The 24,844-nt window shown below is 44.9% G+C and overlaps 1 protein-coding gene across 2 annotated transcripts in view; it reads right to left on the bottom strand.

Moving 5' to 3' along the window:
* Positions 1 to 24,844, bottom strand: part of TMCO3 (transmembrane and coiled-coil domains 3) — an 81,534-nt gene that overhangs the window by 41,471 nt on the left and 15,219 nt on the right. For both annotated transcript variants that reach the window (XR_012227432.1, XM_073563524.1), the window contains exons 3-5: positions 18,378 to 18,557; positions 5,349 to 5,534; positions 4,981 to 5,109 (exon numbers count right to left, since the gene is read on the bottom strand). Coding sequence is in view for 1 of the 2 variants with exons in the window: in XM_073563524.1 (XP_073419625.1) it covers positions 4,981 to 5,109; positions 5,349 to 5,534; positions 18,378 to 18,557 (495 nt within the window). In the remaining variant the exon portion in view is untranslated. The remainder of the gene's footprint in view (positions 1 to 4,980; positions 5,110 to 5,348; positions 5,535 to 18,377; positions 18,558 to 24,844) is intronic.

Here is a 24,844-nt window from a genome sequence, read left to right as displayed (position 1 = left end):
CTGAACTGCCCCATTCAACTCGGAGACCTGTATGGACAGCGCCGCCAACTGGCGGGTTATGGAATCTAATGGATCCATGGACTCCTGAAAAAATGTAGGCCGATTATAATGTCACGGGGGCTTAGTTCAACTAAGGCTGAAATACCCGGGGCCCCTGTGGTGTCCCTTTACTAGGGGAAACCCTGTCTGACCCTCAACCCAGGGTTTTTGCTGAAGGTGCAAATGCCTGAGCCTCCGACCTTTCCTTATCTCCTGCTCAGCCCTGCACTTAACCCTCCACCCTCCACCCAGTGAGAAGTCACCACCAAAGCTCCCACACAAATAATGACAGACAGGGAGAACTTAAACTGCACTGCGCCGCACACACACAGGAATAAACAGTAATGTGAACAGGGCACAACTAAACACAAATATGGGAAGGAGAAAGGATAACGACGGATCATACGACACCAGATAAGAATCTCTCTCTCTTGAACACCTCCACTCCAGACCGGAACCACTTGGTATGAAACACAAGCTATAATCGGCGACGCCCATAGGCCAGCATGACTATTTAAAGACCGTGGGCGTGACTAACCATCCAACCTGGTCTCCAGCAGGATTAACCCCCGAGAGCCTGAAGATCAGGCCGGCGCCACTGAGGCTATAGTGGCTGGAGGTGGAACTACCTCTGCCTGCCGGATGCTGTGGTGTGAACAGCGTCCGACATGACAATAAGTCTTTGTAAGTATTCCACTGTCCCAACCAACCATTCTGTCCATGCCCCTATTACCTAGTGCTAAATCTATGCGTGATAAAGTGTGATACGAAGACGAATAACACGAAAAGCATTTCTTCCCCTCATTACGTACTCTCCATAAGTCTATCATATCCATTTCGCTAACATATGTCCCAAATGGAGTCATCTTGTCTTTCCTAGGGCAATTTCCCCCATTGCCCGCCCGATCCCAATACTCATTCATAACATTATTAACGTCTCCTAATATTAGCACTGGACAATCCCCTCTCCCCCCAATCCACTCAAAAATCTCCTGCAGTTTCTTTTTCGAATATGGGGGTGGGATATAGAGGGCCACCACAATTATGCATATTCCAGAAATTCGACAACGCAGAGAAACAAACTGTCCGTCCTTATCTATGTAAGAATCAATTTCTTCATAATGAGTACGAGAGTGTATCAGTACAGATACTCCCCTTGCGTAAGCCGAATACATAGAGTGATAGGCCCGAGAGACCCATTTTTTCTCCAACCAATTTTCCTTTCCTTTAATCAAGTGAGTTTCTAATAGACATGCGATAGCTGGGTTATGCTTTCTAATTTCTGCCATAACTGCCGCTCTTTTATTTGGATCTGATACTCCCCGTACGTTCCAACTTAGAATTTTTGCATCACCACTCATTATGTCCTAAAAATATAAAATATAACCGGTCTCCTGTGGTCACTATATTACATTGCAGTATGTGAACTCCCCCATAACAAGACCCCCCCCTGTCCCCCTCCACTCCCCCCCCCTCCCCTCCATCCCAATCTAGCTGATTCTCTCTTTCCAACGAGAGAGGGTACAGCCAGCACCCGATTACTTCAAACCCATGTAAAGCCACTGAGTCTCCTTCGTTTGGCGTCCATCACTCCCTCCATCAAAAACAAAAATACTCATCAATACTCATCAGGCCGCATAACATTTTCTAACAAGGATAGTGCAATAATCATCAAAACACACCCGGGGATCAACACCCCTAAAAATATTTCTAAAAAACCAGGTGTCTCGGGGTACAACATCAAAAAGAAAAAAGGATATACTGTATGTCCGAGAGTCACTACTTCATCCTTCTCTGTCTCTCTCTGCTCCCAGCTTGGAACGATTGTTCTCCATCCATTTGACGGCTTCTTCTGGGGTCGGGACGAACTGAACAGACCCCAACGCTGCTACTCTCAGTTTAGCAGGATACATCATAGAATACTTCACTCCCAGCGCGCTCATTCCTCTCTTGACCTCGCCAAATTTCATCCGCATTTTCTGGACCTCTGCTGAATAGTCCGGATATATTTCAATACGGCTTCCATTAAACGTGAGGTCCTGCAGCTTCCTGGCTTCCCGGAGGATAGTCTCTCTATCTCTGCAATTCAGTATCCTGGCCAGCATAGTACGGGGGGCACTACCCGGCGGGAGGGGTCGTAGGGGGACACGGTGTGCTCTCTCCACCGCGAACACCCTGGAAAGCGTGTCTCTGTCGATCTTGGATAGGATCCATTGCTCAATAAAGTCGGTGGGGTCGTTGCCCTCTGCTTTTTCCGGAAAGCCCACAAATCTGAGATTGTTCCTCCTTGATCTATTTTCCAAATCGTCCTGCTTTAAGTGCACTTCTGATATCTTTTGGGCATGCTGGGTCTGAGTTTTCTGCATTTTGTTTACAGAGTCCTCAGTGGTGCTCACTCTCTCTTCCACAGCACCCATCCTGGTATCTGCTTTGTTCAGTGCCTCCTTAATGCCAGTGATTTCTTCTCTAATCTTATCAACCCGGCTATTCAACCTAGTCAGCGTCCTCTTGCAGAACGACACCACCATAAAGACATCTTTCAAGGTTGGCTCTCTCTCAGGGGCCTCATCATCAGCTCCACTGTCGTCCTCCTCAGACACACACCCAGGGGCAGCGACCTCCCCTCCCCCTCTTCTCCTGCTATCAGCATCTCCTGCGGCTTCATCGCTCACCCCCTCTCCCTCCAGCACTATACCTTCTTCGATGTCCCCCTCCTCCTCTCTTGCAAAGCGCTGCAGCTTCTGAAGGATCTGTGACCTTTTACCAAAGCTCTCAGATTGTCTCCGCGCCTCCTCCACTTTCCCGGCGCCATCTTGTGCAGTCACGCTGCCATCCTCCCCGATATCTTTCTGCCTCCTTCTCCCCATATCGGCGCTCCTCTGCACTCCCGGCGTCTCCTCCCGACTCTTGGGCACTCACTGTGCCAATAGATGTGCCCAGGTCAGTGTTAGAACGGCCTGATTAAGGATATTTCATAAAGCTGACGGCGGAGCTCCTCTGCCTAGCGTCCACTCACATCCGCGCTAGGCCACGCCCCCCACGAGTTAACGTTTTTATTGGTACCATTTTCGGGCGCGTGACATTTTTTGATCGCTTTTTATTCGGATTTTTGGGACGCACAGTGAACAAAAACCAGCATTTCAAGAATTTCTTTTGGGGGGTGCGTTTACACCGTTCCGCGTGCAGTAAAATTGATAAGGTGGTTTTATTCTTCGGGTCAGTATGGTTACAGCGATACCTCATTTATGTCGCTTTTTTATGTTTTGGAGCTTTTATGCAATGAAAACAATTTTCTATAAAAAAATATTTTTGCATCGTTTTATTCTGCGAGCTAGAACTTTTTAATTTTTTCACTGATGAGCCGCCACACAGCATCGTTTTTTGCGGGACAAGATGTCGTTTTCAGCGGTACCATGGTTATTTATATCTGTCTTTTTGATTGCGCGTTATTGCAATTTTTGTTCGGCGGTATGATAAATCATTTTTTGCTTTTTTTATTTTTATTTTTTAAGGGGTTCGCTAAAGGGGTTAACTAGTGGGACAGTTTTATAGGGCGGGTCGTTATGGACGCAGTGATACCAAATATGTGTACTTTTATTGTTTTGGTTTTTTCCAAAAAATGAATTAGGGAATATTTTTTAAAATTTATTTAGCGATTTTTTATAAATTATTTTTACACTTTTTTTTTTTTTTTTTAAACTTTATTACAAATGTCCCAGCGATTTGTCACAGGCACTGCAGCAGACTTCCTCATGCCTGCGCTCAGCAGGCATGAGGAAGACGCCTCCCTTGCAGGCCCTTGAAGGTCCCCGGCGCCATATTGGATCCGGGGACCTACGAGGAAGGAGGCCCCCCCGCAGCAGCGCTGCACATCGCGCTGCTGCGGGGGGCTCAGGGAAGCACGAGGGAGCCCCCTCCCTGCCGATGCTTCCCTAAACCCCCGGTACACTGCGATCGCGTTTGATTGCAGTGCGCCAGGGGTTGTGTTGGGGGCGGTCCGTGACCGCCCCTGACACATAGTGACGGGTGTCAGCTGTGATAATCAGCTGACACCCGCCCGCGATCAGCTGCGCTCCCCCCCCCCCCCCGTGAGCGCAGCTGATCGCGCTAGAGGTACTATCCCGTCCATGGGCATAGGGGCCCGGGTCCCATGGATGGGATAGTACGTCTGATGTCAGAAAGGGGTTAAACCTACATGCATTCCCCCCGTGCTCTAGAGTGGTAACGGCTCATATCATGTTAACGACAAGACTCCTATTAGCTAAACAGTGGAAAAAAGATGTTATTACTAAGAAAGAGGCCATAGCTCAAGCAGTTAATACCACGTTTATTTTTGAAAAAATGCTAGCCCACGAAAATAACGCCTTACAGAAGTTCACCAGGGATTGGCAGGCTTGGAAAGCCACACAGTTAGCGAGTCACAGTTGAACCAGTCAAATAAAGGTTGGGGGAGGGCCCTGGGTGTTATAAATTAGGTATCGCTGTAATCGTACTGACCTGAAGAATAAAACCGCTTTATCAATTTTACGGAGACCGGAGCTCTTTGTTTATACTGCAATGGTTGCATAATTACACATTTATGTTACTTTGACCTGTGTTGTACATTTGTGACATGGTTGTATTATAGTATTTTCAATAAAAACGAACTTAAAAAATAAATAAATAACCCATATATTCCGTTCAACTTCACAACTGTGTTCCACTTGTTGTTGATTCTTCATCAAAAATTTACATTTGGCATCTTTATGTTTGAAGCATGATATGTGGGAAAAGGTTGAAAAGTTCCAGGGAGCCGAATACTTTCGAAAGGCACTGTAGGTTACACACACATTTACTAAAGCAGACATGTCAGTAAAGGTGATGGTCCTGCTAAACATTTAGCTACTGTGCAAACTAAAAGTCAATGGACCCCAGAACATTTCCCACAAACTCATGCATTACCTTTATACTGTTTAATCCAGATGGCCCCAGGAGAACGCCACAGATGATGTAGCCAAACATTGTGGGCAGTCCGATCATTGTACATGCCCATCCGCAGGGCAGAGACACCATCACTATGGACACAATATCCTATAGGAGAAAAGACTCTAAGCATCAAAAGCAATTTAGGAAAAGGTCTTACACTAATCATTCGTTTAAAACAGAGAAGTGATTTATCGAAATCACTTGCATAACATTAGTGATTGATCAGAATTGATTTTTCAGTCAATATGGCACCTAGATCCTTTAAAAGCAAAAAAATGTACTAAATATTAGTATACAGACAAAGGATTGGTATACAATAAGGTCGTCCATTCAGGAGGAGGTACCTTGATAAAATGGTGGTCAGCGCGAGGTATAGTGGAATCCCTGGGTTTGGTCAAAATGTACTGGTTATTTTGAGAGTCGATCAGCATACTGAGTCCCAAGTCGTCCTCCACTTGGTGCTGGGATGTATTCCTCTTCACTTCATCCTCCTCTACCCTCAGGACAGCCTCCACATTTACACCACGTACCTATTGCCAATACAAACCCTAATTAGAGTGGCCCCATTATGTCATATCAGTAAACCAGTAATATAAAGTGAAGATACTATGGAAGCACTCAGGTTCATGTCCAATAATCGAAAACGGGAGCATGGCTTCAGGAGGGGACATAGGCTTCAGAGGGTCCCTGTGCAATTACAGCAGATGGGCCCTCTGCAGTCCAATAACTAATCATAACGCACGACTTTATCTGCTGTGAGGTAGATGTGGGTCCCCTTACTCTTTGGCCCCAATGGCATGTCCAAACCCTGTGTGGCTTATAGAAACCAGATCACAAAAGCACTTACATTTACAATGGCTGACTCTAGCATGTTAATGTGCTCCAAACAACTGTAGAAAAGTCAAAATCGCCAATCTAACTGGCCTATCTACACAAACTGATGGGGACAGAACGACTATTGACGGGACGGTCATCTCCCCATACAGCGTCTGTTTATATGCTGATGGTGATTTCTTTGCCCACACAAATGAACAAGTCAGCTGTTGAACGAGCGGTGTGCTTATTCCTTGGCGTGTTCTGCATGGCAGATGATAGGGAACAAGAGTATAAATGGAATTTAACTAAAAGAAATGTATCATTATTTCATTCTAGTTTTATAATTGGATCTAGACATGCGGAAGAGTAAGGGGTTTGAGTAAGGCCTACCGCCTCAACACATTAACCTAATCTATCCCTGTGTGGCACAGCCAAAAGTTTTACCATAACCAGGTTCCCCGCATCATGTTCCCACATGCTTTATGCATCTATTAGCCCTCTGCATCCGTACTGTTACACACTTAACATTATGGCTGGTCCATACAATCAGGGCAACTGTTACCACCCACCTCTCGCGTCTCCCTTTTTTCCCTCATAGACTGTAAGCTTGCGAGCAGGGCCCTCATTCCTCTTGGTATCTGTTATGTTCTATGTGATTATTCGTATGCTGTAATGTCTATTGTCTGTACAAGTCCCCTCTGAAATGTAAAGTGCTGCGGAATATGTTGGCGCTATAGAAATAAAATTTATTATTGTTGTTATACTGTTTTCAAGTTGTAGGTAATGATTTTTTAGATTTGGTGGCCATATTAGACACTTCCTTCCATCTTATGACTACGTGTGCTATGTGACAGCCAGTGAATTACGTGAGAAATGTCAGTCTACTTGGCCTTTTTACACCATGGAGCAGATTTTGCATTGTGTAAAGATTAGAATTGCTAACTAAGACTAGACCATTAGAACATGCTCCAAACTTATCCGAGTGGTTCATGTGGCTTGATAAATCTGTCTAATTTTAAGACCACCAAAGCTAAGCTCATACCACCTATTAGTTCAATTACTTTGTACAGAAAACGCAAATCACAATTTGGCGCATTTGTTTTGCACAGGGTGTTGGACCATTGAGCTCCTTTCCTCCAAACCATTCAGCAAGGCCCCGCAACCACATCCATCAAGAAGCAGAGCGTGTCGAAAACACGTGAATACAAGTCTTGGGGAAAACAGTTTTTGGCCACAAATTACATTACAATTTTTTCACATTTACCTTTACAAAATAAATTTGCAACAGTGGTTAAATTTTAATAGAATGCAACAAATGCAATAAAACTGGCACCCCTAAAAGACCACAATATAAAACATCATGGGGCATATTTATTAACAGTCTAATTTTTTGGACAGTGTAATCTTCGAGTGCGTTGACGGCAGTTGAATGACTACTGACCAGCTACAGAGATGCCAGTCAGTAGCTGTTGAACAGACAGCTTAGGAAAGCCTCCCATAATTCCTATGAGCACAGACCATTATTGTTCTCAGTAGCACATGTGCAGCTGAGAACTATGATTTTTAAGAAACCTTACAGAGCATTACACTAATTCCGTTTATATTGGTCAGATATCAGGAAACTAGTCTTACTAGGAATGCTTGTTCATGAGCAGGCATCCTTGCACTAGATGCCACTAAAACGTGCTGAATATACCACACTGGAACACCAGAAATGTTACTGGAGACCATGAACTAACTTCTGAATGTATTTTTTAGCCCCCCCCCCCCCCCCAACCTGAAATCACTATAGAAAACGTGCTAAATGCTTAGTGCCTCATGTCTAAGGGCAAGAACCAAAGCAATTTTGCAGTGGATTTCACACTACTGCACTTGGATTTAGAAAGCGAAATTTGCTGGAGAAAATCCACAACAAGCTGTGGTTTTACAAATATTCCCAGTTGTCTGAAATCCAGAGCTGAAAAATCTACTGCATGAAAGAAAAAAAAAAAACAATCTCCATTCATATGAATTATGCCGTACTTAGAACGTGCCCCTACACTCTCCAGGAATGATGGAGAATAAAGGAACACTGATTACCTCACCTTTAAAGCCTCCAGTGGCTCGTGTGAAAATGGGAGTATTTCAAGAGTTTTTTTAATATACAGATACATATACTCGTGTATAAGCCGACCCCCTAATTTTGCCACAAAAAACTGGGAAAACTTATTGACTCGCGTATAAGCCTAGGGTGGAAAGTGCAGCAGCTACTGGTAAATTTCAAAAATAAAAATAGATACCAATACCAATAAAAGTAAAACTAATTGAGACATCAGTAGGTTAAATGCTTTTGAATATCCACATTGAATCATGAGCCCCATATAATGCTCCATACAGTTCATGATGGCCCCATAAGATGCTCCATACAAAATACACCCCATATAATGCTCCACAAAGGTTAATAATGGTCCCATAAGATGCTCCATAGCATAATATGCCCCATATGCTGCTACATAAAGATTACGGCCCCAAAAGATGCTCCATAGAATATGCCCCATAAGATGCTCCATAGATTATGCCCCATAAGATGCTCCATAGAATAGGCCCCATATGCTGCCCCATAAGATGCTCCATAGATTATGCCCCCATAAGATGCTCCATAGATTATGCCCCCTGTTATGAATGGGTCACCGAGGAGGATGGCAGGAACAGGCTTGTGGGGGCAAATTCTATGGGGCATCTTATGGGGGCATATTCTATGGAGCATCTTATGGGGGCACATTCTATGGGGCATTTCATGAGGGCCTGTTATGAATGGGTCACCGAGGAGGAGAGCAAGCCCAAGCTAAGCCACAGAAAACCAGAGAGGTTGGTAACTAAGCGGATTGCAGACCCGATTCTATCCACACAACTAGCAGTAGCCGTGGAGCTACCTACGATGATCCTAGCCGCCTCGGCACAGCCGGAGAGCTAACTAAGCCTAAAGCAAGAAAGGGGAACGCTAAACTGCGCTGATCTAGCAGGGGTGAGGTCGTGTGGCCTCAGGTTTTTGTATATCAGATGTGTTAGATTTTTTAGTGTTTTTGCGTGATTGCAGACAGTTTCTTTTCTGTCCTGTCCTATCTAGACAGTTTGGGCCCCATACTTTGCTCAGACTATTTTCTATACACCAGATTGAGGCTCAAGTAGAGCCCCGAATAGAACATGAGCATTAACCCTTAAATATCAAATTTATTAATCAATCATTAAAAATATTTGCATAATTAAGTTACAAAGTACAGAAACAAATATCAATGACTAACTGGCTCCATAATATTAATATGTATTGCCGCATGGCACGTGACATGGCACCATCTCAGAAAAAGTGCATATTAGATATAATCATCCCTGTGTGAAACAATCCCCCCGCATTTACTATGTAGCCACACAAATCAAATAGATTATGCCCCCTGTTATGAATGGGTCACCGAGGAGGATGGCAGGAACAGGCTAAGCCACCAGGAAACCAGAGAGGTTGGTAACTCAACTGATTGCAGACCCCTGATCCTAACAACACAACTAGCAGTAGCCGTGGAGCGTTCCTACGATGCCCTAGACGCCTCAGCACAGCCAGAGAACTAAGCAAGCCTAAAGCCAGAAAGGTGAAATTTAAACTGCCCCGGAGCAGATTCCCAAAGGAATAGACAGCCCCCAAACATATACTGTCGGTGAGACAAGATGAGACACAGGCAGAAAATAGACTGATCATCTTAAATTTGCCAAGTGAATATAATTATAAGCTCACCAGTCACAGAATATATACACCAGATTGAGGCTCAAGCAGAGCCCCAAATAGAACATGAGCATTAACCCTTAAATTTAAATATCAAAAATTTATCAATCATTAAAAATATTTGCATAATTAAGTTACAAAGTACAGAAACAAATATTAATGACAAACTGGCTCCATAATATTAATATGTATTGCCGCATGGCACGTGACATGGCACCATCTCAGAAAAAGTGCATATTAGATATAATCATCCCTGTGTGAAACAATCCCCCCGCATTTACTAGCCACACAAATCAAATAATGCAGCACAGGGATTCACATAAAGGAACCGGGGGCCATGATCCCACTATATATTAACTCTCATCACTAAAAGATTCTCCACCTGGGATCTTACTAGTAAGGGTTAAAACCAGGGTCCAATGCGCCCAACAAAGTAAATAGCAAAAAGCACTCAGAGATGAAAAGCTCCCATGTACACATTACCTGGATCCCAGAAGCATAAAGTCACAATGTGACTGCAGACTTGTGAATCCTCACATTGTGCATACTGACATCACAGCAGGGGATCACAGAGGATTCATTTTGTGAGGTAAAATATTTCACTGACTGTTTTTAAACAATATATTTTTTTTTTTTTCATTTTAAACATCTTTTTATTGGTTTAACAAAGAGAAATAACATTACATGTGACTGATATGATCAAGCATTATTAGTTTCTTACATTTCCAGTTTGATCTTACTAATCGTTTATTCACATCTCATATATTACTGCTTGATACTTGTTGCTATGCAGTAAACCAGGTAGTATCCGTCTAAGTTTTATTGCTTAAACTCATGAGTCACAGACAAAATCTTTGACGTAGATCCCTGGAAAAGATGTACATATCAGTCGTAACAAAATACAAACTATTAACTGAGTAGGAAGAATAAAAGTTAGATAGAGAAGTAGAGTGGATAGAAGGGGGAGTAATTAAGGGTGGGACGGAGTAGAAATTCCAGTCAGGGGGTGATGTCCATTCGGCAGGGGGTTTTGCCCTATTGTCTGAATGGTCAACCAATGTTGCTCCAAGATTAGTTCGTCTTAGGGCAATTTGAAAAAAACTACTAAACCCTTAGTAAAATTTAAGTATTCATCTGTTTCTCTAAAGTGTCCACGGCGCCAAGGTCAATCTGAATTTACCTATCTTAAAGGTCGTGCTGGCTATTATTTCTTCTATGTAATATAATTGGTTCACCTTGTGCAACCATTCTGCAGGGTAGGACAGTCCTGTGATAACCAATGTAAGGGGATAAGCATTTTGGCTGCTGCTAACAAATACATAAGAAATTTTTTTGTTTGTATTCTGCAAGATCGCTTGACCATTTTAGAAAAATCAGTTTCAAGGATGGGGGGTTTGGAAGCTGACAAAGTCTTGTTGCAATTTTAAGCACTTTCCTCCAGAATGGTTGAATATTTTCGCACTGCCACCATATGTGTAAATAAGATCCCCTCTCCCCGAAACATCTCCAACAATTAGAGGGTGCATCAGGCTGCCACTTCTTTCTAGTGACAGGGGTGGTGTACCACCTTGTAAGGACTTTGTAAGAATTTTCTTGGACCCTCACACAGCCAGAAGGACCATGTGAGTTTTTAAATATCTTTTCAACCTCCCAATCTTGCAATACAACCTCAAGGTCCCTTTCCCATTTCATTATAAATGCTTGTTTAACCGAGGTTGAGTGGGCCAGGAGCATCTGGTAAAGCTTACCCAACACGCCCCTTGGTTTATTTCTGTGAGTCAGCAACTTTTCAAAAGTGGTCAACTCTCTGTGCGGAAGTCCAGATTGTAAATACGATCTGATCGAGTTTTTGAGCCTGTTGTAATGAAGGAAGTTAACATAATAGTGTGGAAATCTCATTTGTAAATCTTGCAGAGTGAGGATCACACCATCCTCCATGAAAGCATCTAGACTTTCCTTTATTTTATGCTGAGAGTCTGTGTCCTTAAGAAAAGGGCGATCTAAATAGAGGCCAGCTAGGTCCCCTTCTTTTATCAGGGGTGATGGAAGTGGCATTGGTGAGGATGAGAATCTGGCCCAGGTCCTGATTAAATTTTTTGTTATTGCATTTGGGGAGAGAACCTTCATTATAAAACCCGTTGGCGAGTGAAGGATAGTAGAGATTGGTACTGACAGTGACTCGCTAGCAATCCCTGTCCAAAGTTTGTGATTACTCTCTCTCGTCCAATCGATTAATAGCGACAAAGTTGCCGCTGCGTGGTATTTTTGTGGGTCCGGTAATCCCATACCCCCTTTATGTTTAGGTAGGGAAAGAGTATTATGGCTTATTCTAGGTCTTAAGCCCCCATATATACTTCTCAAAAAGAGATCGGACCATCTGCATAAACGTGTCAGGGACTTTAATTGGTAGCATTTTGGATATATAACTATACTTGGGTAAAATAAATCCTTTGATGAGATTTTTTCTTCCTATCCAGGAAATATAGGGTGCTCTCCACGACTTAATGGCTTCAAGAGTATCATCGAGAAGGGGTACAAAGTTGAGTGAGAAAAAGGAGTTCCACTGAGCACTCAGTTTAATACCTAAATACTTAATATATTTAGAGTTCCATTTTATTGGGAATTTAGATTTCAAGTTTTGGAATGTTGTATGTCGAATATTTATCCCCATCGCCTCAGACTTCTCTAGATTAATCTTAAAGTTCGATAACTCTCCAAATGCCTCAAACCTCTCCAACACCGCCAGAATTTTTTTTTCAGGGTCCGATAGGAGCAAGAGAAGGTCGTCTGCGAATGCTGCTACTACATGTGAGGAGTCCGAGATCTCGATACCCCCTATTGCTGGATGCTGTCTAATACTCTGAATTAACTTCTCAATTGTTAGGACAAAGAAAGCTGGTGAAGGGGGGCAGCCCTGACGTGTGCCGTTTTTGATCTCAAAGCGTGGAGAACAATCCCTGTTTACCCTTACTTTCGCAGACGGTGACTTATACATTTGAAAAATGGTGTCTATAACTGTGGGAGGAAAACCAAACCTCGCGAGAGTCTCACGAATGAATGTCCAGTCCACCCTGTCAAACGCTTTCTCTGCGTCGGTGCCCATTAAGACTAGGGGTTGTGCGCATGCTGCATCAGGTACAGTACTCTAAGGGAGTTGTCTCTTCCCTCCCTACCCCTGACAAAACCTACTTGCTCAGGTGAGATGAGGGTGTCGAGGATCAGGCCTATCCTTGTGGCTAACATCTTTGCAAATATTTTTAGGTCATTATTTAATAGTGAGATCGACCTGTAATTACTGCATAGTTCAGGGTCTCTACCTTCTTTATGTATTTAGGATATGTGTGCTTCCAGTGTCTGCCTGCAAAGGCCGCACCCACCAGTACACCATTGCACAGCTTCAAAAAAAACGGACTCAACGTGTCCTGAAAAGCCTTATAATAGGATGCCGGGAGGCCATCTGGACCAGGGCTCTTGCCCATAGGACAGTCCGACAGGGTAGACTGGAGTTCCCCTATCGTGAAAGGGGCTGTCAGTTCCTGTTGTGTTTCAGATAAGGTAGCGAGGTTTATAGATTGTAGGAATTCCTTTATATTCACTCGTCTTTTTTCTAACTGTTCTACATTCTCTCCCGGTCGCAAATCATACAAGGTGGAATAGTACTCCCTGAAAGCTGAAGCTATCCCGTCTGGGTTTGTAATTTTGGCTCCATCCGACCCCTTTACCGTATATATAAAAGAGACCTAGCCTTATGCTTTATAATCAAGGTTGTCATAAATTTTGACATTTTGTCTCCATGAGCAAATACTCTGTGTTTCCATCTAGTATAAATTTTTATTCAGTCTTTGTTTAGTAAGTCTCTAAGAGATTGTCTCTTCTGTGAGAGGAGAGCTAAGGCATCAGGGTCCAGTGTCATTCTATGATCTCGTTCTAGTGTTTGGATCTCTTTATAAAGAGTGTCGGTTTTTTCTTTTCTGCTTTTATTCTTATGCGAGGCCATAGAAATCAATTCACCTCTTATTACGGCCTTGTGAGCCTCCCAGATAGTAGAAAATTGAATATTTTCACTCAAGTTGATCTCAAAGTACTCTTGAATTTTCTTTTTTATTTTATTTCTGGAGGGTTCATCTGCAATTAAAGTTTCGTTTAGCCTCCAAGGGATATTATTTGGTCTATGGCCTATCATAAGTTTGTTTATTAAGATGGAGTGGTCGGAGTGAACGCTCAGAATTATTTGTGAGTCTTTCAGATGTAAGGACATCTGGAATGGGATAAAAAGATAGTCAATTCTACTATAAGACGATTGCGCTTGTGAGAAATGTGAGAAGTCTCGTACAGTGGGGTGGAGAAATCTCCAAGTATCAATCAGTTGGTTCAGATGTAGGGTTGTTCAGATGCATGTTAGTGCATTCTTAGGAACACTAGATTTCCCAGTAGAGGAGTCTGTTGGTGGTTCAAGAGGAACATTCAGGTCACCTCCCAGGATCAAAGTGCCCTCTACAAATTGACTTGTCTCTCTCATAATTCTGGAAAACCAGGTGTCTTGTTTTGTGTTGGGGGCATATACACACCCTATCATGACCAATTTGTGTGCCAACTTCCACCTTTACGAAAATATATCTACCATCTCTGTCATGAACCATGTCGATATACTGAAATAGTGTATTTTTTGCAAGAGCGATTGCCACTCCCCTCCCCTTCCTGGAAGAGGAAAACGAGTGGAACCATGTATTATAGTAGTGTTTCTCAAAACTCGGGTTTTTTTCCGGTATAAAGTGGGTCTCCTGCAGGAGTGCAATGTCAGCCCCCAATTTCTTAATATGTGCCAATACCTGAGCTCTTTTAATTGGCGCGTTCAGTTCTCTTACGTATGATGCTAATGTTGTTTCTTGCATACGGTCAGCCATGTCGGGTCAGTGGGCGCCGGGGCTCAGGACAAGATGAAAGGTGATTCGCCGATGGACATGGGAAAGGTTGGGGAGGGGAAGAGAGAAAGGTAAAAGACAAAAACATTAGCATATATTCAACAAAAAGGGCTTGTTGTCCTAAATTAACAACGTTCTTTGTAATAAGCAAAATTACAAATACCACTGCAATACCCATCAGGGAGTGTAAAGGAGAAAACATGACAATTTTTCAATTTGCTCCATATGTTAACTAGGCAGTCACTGTGGATCAGCTTAAAGGATCCATACAGAGATGGTTAGGAGACAAGGGTCCCTAATTCAATCGCTGGAGGAATGCTGCTTCCCTGCTTGTCTTTTTCTGCTTCTTTGTTCTTTAGAGTTGCTCGCTCTTCTCCAGGGTTCTTGAAATGGTAGATCCGGAAGACTGAAATTAGTGCAGGCGAGATGAAGATCAGGCAGCGAGTCGCGTTGAATACTCAGCTCTGCACATACTTTGGCAATGTCAGAAGATGACTTAACTGTAAATCTCTTGCCGTCTGCTGTGATGAATAGACCGAATGGGAAAAGCCATCTGAAAGGGAACTGTCTCTGCTTGAGGGCATCCGTAAAGGGTTTCAATAAGAATCTCTTAGACAAGGTTGATGGTGCCAGATCCTGGAAAACACGAATTGTAGAGCCTTTATATTCCAATGAGCTTAGTGTCCTTGTCTTTTTGAGAATTTTCTCTTTCATGCGGAAGTCCAGAATTCTGCAAATTATATCTCTAGGGAACTCTGATTGTTTAGGCTTGGGTTTTAGTGCCCTATGTGCTCTCTCAAGAATTAATATCTTTCCTTCTTCTGTGTCCAGCATAAGCAGAAAGAGTTCATAAAGAATGGCTGGTACATCCTCTCGGTCGGACGCCTCCGGCACTCCCCGGACTCTGAGATTGTTTCTTCTGTTCCTGATTTCAATATCTTCCATTGCAGTATAGAGGGAATTGATATGATCTTCATGTTACTGAAGGCCCATTTTTAGATCCCCAGCGAAGGCGGACAGCTTCAACTGCGCCTCCTCCAGTTCCTCCACTCTGCTGCCAATCTGCTGAATGTCCTTTTTAATTGTAGATAAATCTTTCGCAAGGGGTCAAGGCTGAGGACAAAATACTTTTAATGAAGCTTCTAGAAATAGGTTTATCTGAGTCCGCAAAGTCAGAAGTATCCTCCTGCGCTTCCTCCAAATCTGGGTCATCACCTGGGTCCTTATACTGCGATGGCCCTTGTTTGGGTCCACTTTGTTTTGTGATAAATTTTTTCATCTTTTTGGTTGTTTGTGACCCACTATTAGCGTTTGTGTCAGCTGATCTACCAATCTTGACCATCGTCCGTTTTTGCTGAAAAAAAAAAAAAACTGGTGATGTAGTAAGTTTCACCACTAAAAACTGTGGGCAGGTATCCGGACTGTTAAAGATAATATCTCTCGGCAGAAGTGGGACGAGAGATCAGAGAGATTTCTCAGCTGGCACTTTCCAAATGCACCACTAGATGGGGATCACTCCCCTTTTCCTCACAAGCTTTTCAGTGGCCTAGCCACTAGTGTACTTCATAGCATGGATAAGAAAGAAAGAAAAAAAATAATAAAATAATTGCCTAACAGCAGCTTGGCGGTTCATTCAGCAGTGAGCATTATTTTAGGAGAGAGAAAGTAGCTTCCCTATGACTCATGGGAGTCCCAGGTCTCCCCATCTCCATGGAACTTTCATATATGTACCTCCCCGGTGGGCATAATGTCAGTTCTTTAAATCATGACAGGAACGGAAAGACTGAGCGGTTGTTCAGAGAAATAGTGCTTAACAAAGCAGAGATAGGTGTCGTGCATAGCGTTGCCTCTAATAAATGTTGAAAATGAATGCTCTTATTTGGAGCTTCCAGCTATGATCGCTGCTGCATATATCTTCCTCCAGGGGAGGGGGAGAGCAACTGTTGTTGGGGTGAGTGGGCTTTATATAGCGCCGTGAAAATACAAGTCAATTTGGCATCAGGGCCTAATGGTGGGTCTATTAGTGGGTCCCACCGGCACCTGATTCTTCCCACTTTACTCGGGCAGATTGTCGCCCCTCTGCTACACCCGTCACCCACCTAGTGGATGTTGGTCAATCCTCTGTAAAGGCTGCGTGCAGGCAGAGCTCAGTTCAGTAATAGGAGCAGGGATGTTTACTCACCCACAGTTGGGGAGGTGGAGGGATCTTCTTGTCTAGAGCTGTGGAAGCAGCCTTATTGGGATCTTGCAGCAGTGTGATCTTATTATCTTCTGTGATGAATATCTTTGGATTAAATGGTCCAGGGGTCCGAGTTAGGTCTCAAAATGTTCCAGGGGAGATAGGGAATAATCCTATGGTGAATTGGAACCTCAAAGTCCGCTTTTGAGTTGCTTTTCAGGGAAATCCTGTGGGAGCTCCAGACTTCTGCTTCCTCACATGGCAAGAGATAGGCCACGCCCCTTTTTAAACAATATTTTACCTCACAAAATGTATCCTCTGCGATCTCCTGCTGTAATGTCAGTATTGTCTTTTGCTTCCTCCCCTGCCCAGGAGCTGTGGTATGTTCTGTACACGGTCAGACACAGACAAAGAGAGAAGACAGCAGATGGGGGAGAGAGAAAGCGCACAGGGGAGAGAAAGACAGAGCACAGGGGAGACAGCTCAAATGAGACAGCACATGAGGGAGAACACAGCACAGGAAGGAGAGAGATAGACAATGGGGATAGCACATGGGGTAGACAGGTCAAAAAAGAGAGCACAGACGGAAGAAGTCAGCACATGGGGAAAAAGAGAGTGGATAGGTGGATGAGCACATGAGGGGGGGAGATTCTCAACGCTGCAAAGCCTGTCCCCATCGTGACATTACCGCCCTCCTGATGCGATAGTATCAGGCCTCCATCTAGTACATACATATATCCTGATTTCCTATTCTTTTAAATATTAGACAAAGATAACACAAAATAAGAGTTTTTAAATGAAAGTCTTTATTATTAAGGGAAAAAGAAATCCAAACCTACAGGGTCCTGTGTGAAAAAGTGATTGCCCCTAAAACTAATAACTGGTTGGGCCACCCTTAGAAGAAACAACTGCAATTAAGCATTTGTGATAACTGTCAATGAGTCTTTTACAACGCTATAGAGGAATTTTGGCTCATTCATCTTTGCAGAATTGTTGTAATTCAGCCTCATTGGAGGGGTTCCAAGCATGAACTACATTTTAAGGTCATCAAGAGAATGCAAAGCAGTAATCAAAGCAAAAGGTGTCTACTTTGAAGAACCTAGAATATAAGACATTTTCAGTTGTTTCACACTTTTTTGTTAATTATATAATTCCACATGTGTTAATTCATAGTTTGATGCCTTCAGAGTGAATCTACAATTTTCATAGTCATGAAAATAAAGAAAACTCTTTGAATGAGAAGGTGTATCCAAACTTTTGGTCTGTACTAACTATATATATGACACACACATACATATATATATATATACACACATACATACACACACAGTATATACAGTTGAAACTAGAAGTTTACATACACTATATAAAAAGACATGCATGTAAACTTCTAGTTTCAACGGTATGACACTATATAAGTTTGGTACATAAAATGAACGCAGATTAAACTAAAAAACAGATATGCTGAACTGTTGAGCACAATAGTATATATTAAAGTAAATTTTATCATTCAAAACTGCAGCTTGACCCATTAAAAAAAAAAAAAAAAAAAAAATCAAGCACCCATATGGCTAGGCTATATGGACATAAAATTAAAACGTTTTGGCTCTTAGAAGAAGGTGAGAAGAAAAGCAAATCACACAAAGAAACTGGCCAGGTCAGAATGGGGATAATGACAATAGGTACACAATGGAGCAACACTTACTGACTTATTGTCATCAAAAGCATGGTCCTCTATTTCTTCCTCCAGCCTGTCTGCTGCTTTCCTGACATCTTCGAGGATCTCATCGAGCATGGATAAGCTTTTATTCTGGTGCTGTATATTCTTCATTGCTTCCACTTGATGTTTCTCAGCTGCCAGAAGCTCTACATATTCCTTTTCTTCCTAGAAAACAATGCACTTCAAACTTACGGAAACATTTTGCAGCGAAGAGTAAAGGGATTACTCCACTTTGAGTAATCTTTTTTTGTTCTCATACCAATCAGAACATTGTAAAGTCTCAGTATTGAAAACCATATAGAGAATCTGTCATCAGAACTCAGGATAGTGTCAAAGGTCATCAAAAGGCCTACACTGTAAAATCTGTGTGGGAGAAAGGTCATATCTCTATACAATCCCTGTGGCTTTGCAATATAAATCACTGTCCTTGAGATGGACATCTTGTCCCTGACCTCTGGAAAGATACATCTGTACACAGTCCTGTTGTAGCTTTGGAATATAAGCTATTGTTCTGGAAATGGATATTTTGTCTCCAGCCCAAATGGAGTTAGAACCTGTACTCAGGTTTTTTTATATGAAGACCGTTTCCTATATACAAGGATCTGCAGGAAGATGAAGACCACTGAAACCACATTTGTAAAGACCCTTGACCCTCTAATCCATTCTTGACCTAAAGGCATCATCTTCAGGAGACTGAAGCCACATCCATGTTCCTAGAGAGCTCAGAAGACTGACCTGACTGGATGGGTCCATTATGCGGAGGTGTAACAAGGGTGGGCCATGTTTGACTGTGTGGCTAACAGAAAGGTAGCACACGGAGCTCGTTAGGAACTTCCCATCTTCCACCACCCTTTCCTATTTTTGATTTTCCTTCCCTTGTACATCAGTTAGGATTCCCTCATGTACATACTTAAAAATACCTTTTCTATAATAAATCCCTTTCAAAGATCCAGTAGCTATTATTGTTAATTACTATTAACTGGCATCTAAAACTCAGCAGAGCCTACAGATGGGGCAGCCAAAACCAGGTGACAGATTCCTTTTAATGATCAGTTATAAACTGTAGGGAAATCCAGAAACAAATGTTCAATTTCCACACAGCACCACCACTGGAGAAAAATAGGTATTAGACCTACCGGTAATGATGTTTCCAGGAGTCCATCCTGACAGCACCATGGAGGACGTCCTCCTCCTCCTTACAGGGACAGGAAAAGCACACGAGAGGTTAAAAGGTTCCGTCCCACCCCATTTCCCTCAGTGATTTAACAATTACCACAGCGTGGATAATGCACGTAAAATTTTAATGATACAATCATATGACAATATATGACATAACACGACATAACCTAACACGGAGGGAACTACCCGTGCTGTCAGGATGGACTCCTGGAAACATCATTACCGGTAGGTCTAACACCCATTTTCCAGGATGTCCCCCTGACAGCACCATGGAGAGTACCAAAGCACCTCCCTAGGGTGGGACTACCGCCTGGAGAACCTTTCTCCCAAATGCGGTCTGCCGACTAGCCAGCACATCAAGCTTGTAGTGCTTGCAGAAAGTATTAAGTCTGGACCAGGTTGCTGCTATACAGATTTGATCAACCGAGGCTCCCGCCCGTTCGGCCCACGAGGCCGACACTGCCCTTGTAGAGTGGGCCCTTAATATATCTGGTGGGTTTGCGCCTTCAGCCTGGTAGGCGTCTGAGATTACTGAGGTAATCCATCTGGCGATGGTTGCTTTAGAGGCTTTTTTCCCCCCTATTTTTACCCCCAAAGAGGATGAATAGATTTGGGTCAATACACAAACTGTTGGTGGCCTCTAAATAGTCAATAACCGCGCGTCTCACGTCCAGTGAACGAAGACACTGCTCCTTCTCATTACGGGGATTGTCACAGAAGGATGGTAACACTATCTCCTGGTTTATATTTTGACAAGAGGCTACTTTTGGGATAAAAGCCGGATCTAATCTCAAGATTATACGGTCTTCTCTGATCTGGAAATATGGGTCTCTAGTGGACAGGGCCTGGATTTCCCTATTCTCTTGGCCGTGGTAATGGCTACAAGGTAGGCCGTTCTGCGAGTGAGTTGAAATGGTCATCTCTTCCCTGAAGACGTAGGGATCCCTACATAGGAATCTGAGTACCAGGCCAAGGTCCCAAGGCGGGGTGAGCTGCCTAATCGTGGGGCGAAGACGCTGCATGGCCTTTACGAACCGTACTACCCATGGATAAGAAGCTAACGGGTAATCAAAATAGGAGCTTAAGGCCGAAATCTGGACTTTTAAATTGCTGGGCTTAAGACCTTTATTAAACCCTGACTGTAAGAAGTTTAAGATACTAGGTAGGTCAGGGGTACCCGCCACGAGGTCGGACCTGCCACCATCCAGACAGAATCTCTTCCAAATCTTCCGGAATATTGCGGACGTAACCGGCTTCCTGCTGGCCTGTAGGGTAGATATGACCTGATCTGATAAGCCCGTTGCTTTCAGGATGTTCCTTTCAGGATCCAAGCCGAGAGGTGATGCCTTGCTGGATTCGGGTGGTGGATCGGGTCTTTCTTCAGAGGTAGTTCGACCGGACTTCCCACTGCCATAGCTCCTAGTAGGGGAAACCAGCTTCTCCTTGGCCAGTATGGAAACACCATTTTCACCTTTGCGCGGTCCTCGCGGATCTTCCTTAGTACCGCCGATATAAGCGCTAGAGGTGGGAACGCGTAAGAGAGGGGATCTTCCCAGGTCTGGCTCAGGGCATCTACGCCCTCCGGGTGGTCTGCCGAGTTCAGGGAATAAAATCTGGAGACCTTTGAGTTTCTTCGATTTGCGAACAGATCTATACTGGGGGGTCCCCCAACGCTGACACAGTTGATGAAAAATATCTTCGTCCAGTTCCCACTCACGTAGACCTGTTGTCTGCTTAGGTAGTCTGCTACCACATTCTGGGACTACTCTAGGTGGACTGCTGTTACTGAGAGGACTGTTCTTTCTGCCCAGGAGAATATTCGTCCTGCTAGAGCCTGGAGCGGTTGGTGCCTGGGCCCTCCTTGGTGCTTCAGGAATGACACTGCTGTTATGTTGTCGGATAATACTCGGACGTGTCGATTCTTTAGCATCGGTCGGTTCCGCCGCAGAGCTTCCCAGACCGCGTAGAGCTCCCTGTAGTTGGAGGATTTGTTTCCGATTTCTGCCGGCCCTCTCCCCTGGAAGATCTTCCCTTTTACGTGGGCTCCCCATCCCTACATACTGGCGTCTATGGCGAGTACCACGTATGGAGAGGTTGTCCATAATACGCCCACCTGGAGATTTCTGGCCTGAGTCCACCACCGTAGTGATTCCTTCACTAGCCCTGACAGCCTTATGGGTCTGTCAAGTGAAGACCGACTTCTGTCCCATACTGCGAGGATCTGCTTTTGTAACGGTCTCGAGTGGAACTGGGCCCATCTGACGCACGGAATGCAAGCCATCATTAAACCCAGAACATCCATTGCCCCTCTTATGGAGGAGCGATGCTTTAAGAGGTCCCTGGCCCTGTCCTGAATAGTCTTCTGCTTGCGTCTTGGTAGTAGGGATATCCTGTCTTGCGAGTCTAAGAGAACCCCAAGGAAGACCTTCCTGCACTCTGGTCTGAGGTCTGACTTTTGCCAGTTGATCACCCAGCCGAGGAACTCCATTAGAGTAGCTGCTCGGTCCCTGTCTCGGATGAGCGCTTTATGGGATCCTGCCACCAGGAGGAAGTCGTCTAAGTACGGTATGATGACAATACCCTGACTTCTCAGGAAGGCCACTACCTCCGCTACCAGCTTTGTGAAGATTCGGGGGGCCGAAGCCAGCCCGAATGGAAGGCATTGGAACTGGAAGTGGCAGGTCCGGGTTGGTAATATGACTGCAAATCTTAATAGATTTTGAGATGAGGGCTGGATAGGGACCTGATAGTACGCACTCTTCAGGTCGAGGGTGCACATGACAGCGTCTCTGTCTATTAGCTGTATTGCAGACCAAATGGATTCCATCCGGAACCTCTTGTACCTGACCCAGGCATTCAGAGGCTTTAAATTTATAATAGTCCGGGCCTCGCCGGATGGATTTGCAATGGAGAACAGGGAGGAGTAGTGTCCCTTTCCCCTTTCTGACAGAGGAACCGGTACTATAACCTCTGACCTGATCATATCTTGTATATCTGCTCACATTGCGGAGTCCGCCGGGACTACAGTGAGGGCAATATATCTGTCAGGGGGAGGTGAGTAGAGCTCTATACTGTAGCCCTCCGTGATGGCTCTGAGGACCCACCAATTGTGGGTGACTCGGGACCAATTTGTTGCGAAGTGGCAAAGTCTTCCCCCAATACCTATGGCGTCATTGCCACCTAGACCTTGAGGTTGACGAAAAAAGGGAGCTTTTGCTTCTCCCACCCTGACCATGGGGGCTTCTGTATGAGCCTCTATTGGACCTGACCTGGGCCCTAGAGTCGGTCTGTCTCCTATAGAAGGGGCCACTTCGAAAAGGCTGGGGTCGCTTTGGTTTTTCTTCCGGGAAACCTTTATTTTTGTCGGACACTAGGTCTAAGATATTATCCAGGGCTGGTCCAAATACTCTTAAGCCTGAGAAGGGAATGGAGCAGAGCTTCGCTTTAGAAGCATTATCTCCTGACCAAGATTTAAGCCAGACTGCTGTCCGAGCCGCATTAGAAAGGGAGCTGTTTCTGGCTGCAAATCTTACAGATTCGGCTGACGTATCTGATAGGAACGCCGTGGCCGACTTCATGAGGGGAAGGGAAGCTAGAATCTCGGACCTAGGAGTCTTGTTGGTAAGGTGTTCCTCCAACTGCCCCATCCACAAAAACATAGATCTGGCCACCGAGGTGGCTGCTATGTTAGCCCTTATAAGGGCCGCCGACGTCTCCCAAGTTCTTTTTAACAGAACGCCCACCTTTCTGTCCATCGGGTCCCGGAGACTTGTTGAATCCTCGAACGGGATGGCGGTCTTTTTGGTGACCTTGGCTACAGGAACGTCAATCTTCGGGACTTCCTCCCCTGATCGTGTCTCCTCGGGATCGAAAGGCAGTCGACCTTTAAAGTCACGGGATAGTACAAGTCGGCGTTCCACCTCCTTCCACTCCTCTCGGACCATTGTCTTGATGTATTCACTTACAGGGAACACTATCTGCGTTCGAGACACGAGTCCCCCAAACATTAGGTCCTGTCTAGATTGCGGCTTAGGAACTTCCTCAATCTGCATGGTGTTCCTCACCGCCTGGACCAATTCGTCCGTGTCCTCTAGTCTGAACAGGTATTTCCTGCCTTTATCCTGCTTATCCGCGGGGATCTCTCCTTCTTTCTCTGGATCCGAGTCCCGGAAGTCTGACCCCTCCTCGGAGCTAGGACCGGACAACTCTGCCTCCCACCTTGGACGCTTTTGGCTTGGCCCTGGACTGGGGGACTGCCGCTGTGCAAAGCTGACTCTGGAGGCCTGAACTTCCTCCAGTATCAGAGATCTCATCTCGGATAGGAGGAACGGCTGCTCATCTATCACCCGTGACGTACAGGGCCCACAGAGGGTTTTGGTATGGGTGTCTGGCAGCTTTACCCTGCATACTGGACATCTGACCGACTTAGATGTGGCCTTGGCTGGGTCATTAGCCACTGTCGGGGGGGCTGCTGGGGTTCCCTTATCCTATGATAAAGGATAGGGTAGTCAGGCCCTTGTCCTGGGCTGCGGAGAATGGTGAGTTGCGCCAGGCGCACTTACCCCTCCATTCGCCGGTTCGGTATCCATCCTGTTGTCCGCGCTTCCAGAGATACGCCGGGGCTCCTGGAGCGCGCGCCGAGATTCAAACCCGGTGCGTGACGTCACCGGAAGTGACGCGCATCCTTCCGCGGTAGGCCGGGAATCGCTCCGGCCACTTCCGCCTACCCGGACGCTAGCCCCGCCTCTTCCTGATGCCGGCGCCCGCCCGACAAGCTGTCTGCGGGGGTCCGGCCTTCGCCACCATGGCGGTCACGACTGGAGCCGAGAGCCTCCCATCGTCCGGCTCCTGGCCTTTGGGGCAGAAGGACTCCCAACGGAAGAGTTTCGGCCCTGGGCATCTTCACAGGGGGAAGGATTGGACTGGCCGCCCGATCCCCCTGGGCCTGGTAAGCACTGCTGCGCTTCCTCTCGCGTGTCCCTCCATGCAGGGACAGGAAAACCACTGAGGGAAATGGGGTGGGACAGAACCTTTTAACCTCTCGTGTGCTTTTCCTGTCCCTGTAAGGAGGAGGACATCCTCCATGGTGCTGTCAGAGGGACGTCCTGGAAAGAGGCATTACATATTTCACAGTTAAAGAAAATATGTCAGCAGATTACTGCTGCCCAAACCGCAGGCAGCATGAATCTATTAAAAACTCCAACATTTCAGAGAAAATATAGTTTGAAGATCAACCGGGCACTGTAGAGCAAAACGAGGCTAGTCCAGCACTG

Source organism: Dendrobates tinctorius, unplaced genomic scaffold (genome assembly GCF_039654945.1).
Source record: "Dendrobates tinctorius isolate UK_male_01 unplaced genomic scaffold, ASM3965494v1 ptg000394l, whole genome shotgun sequence".
Lineage (NCBI taxonomy): Eukaryota > Metazoa > Chordata > Amphibia > Anura > Dendrobatidae > Dendrobates > Dendrobates tinctorius.
This window is presented reverse-complemented; position numbering and strand designations above follow the sequence as displayed.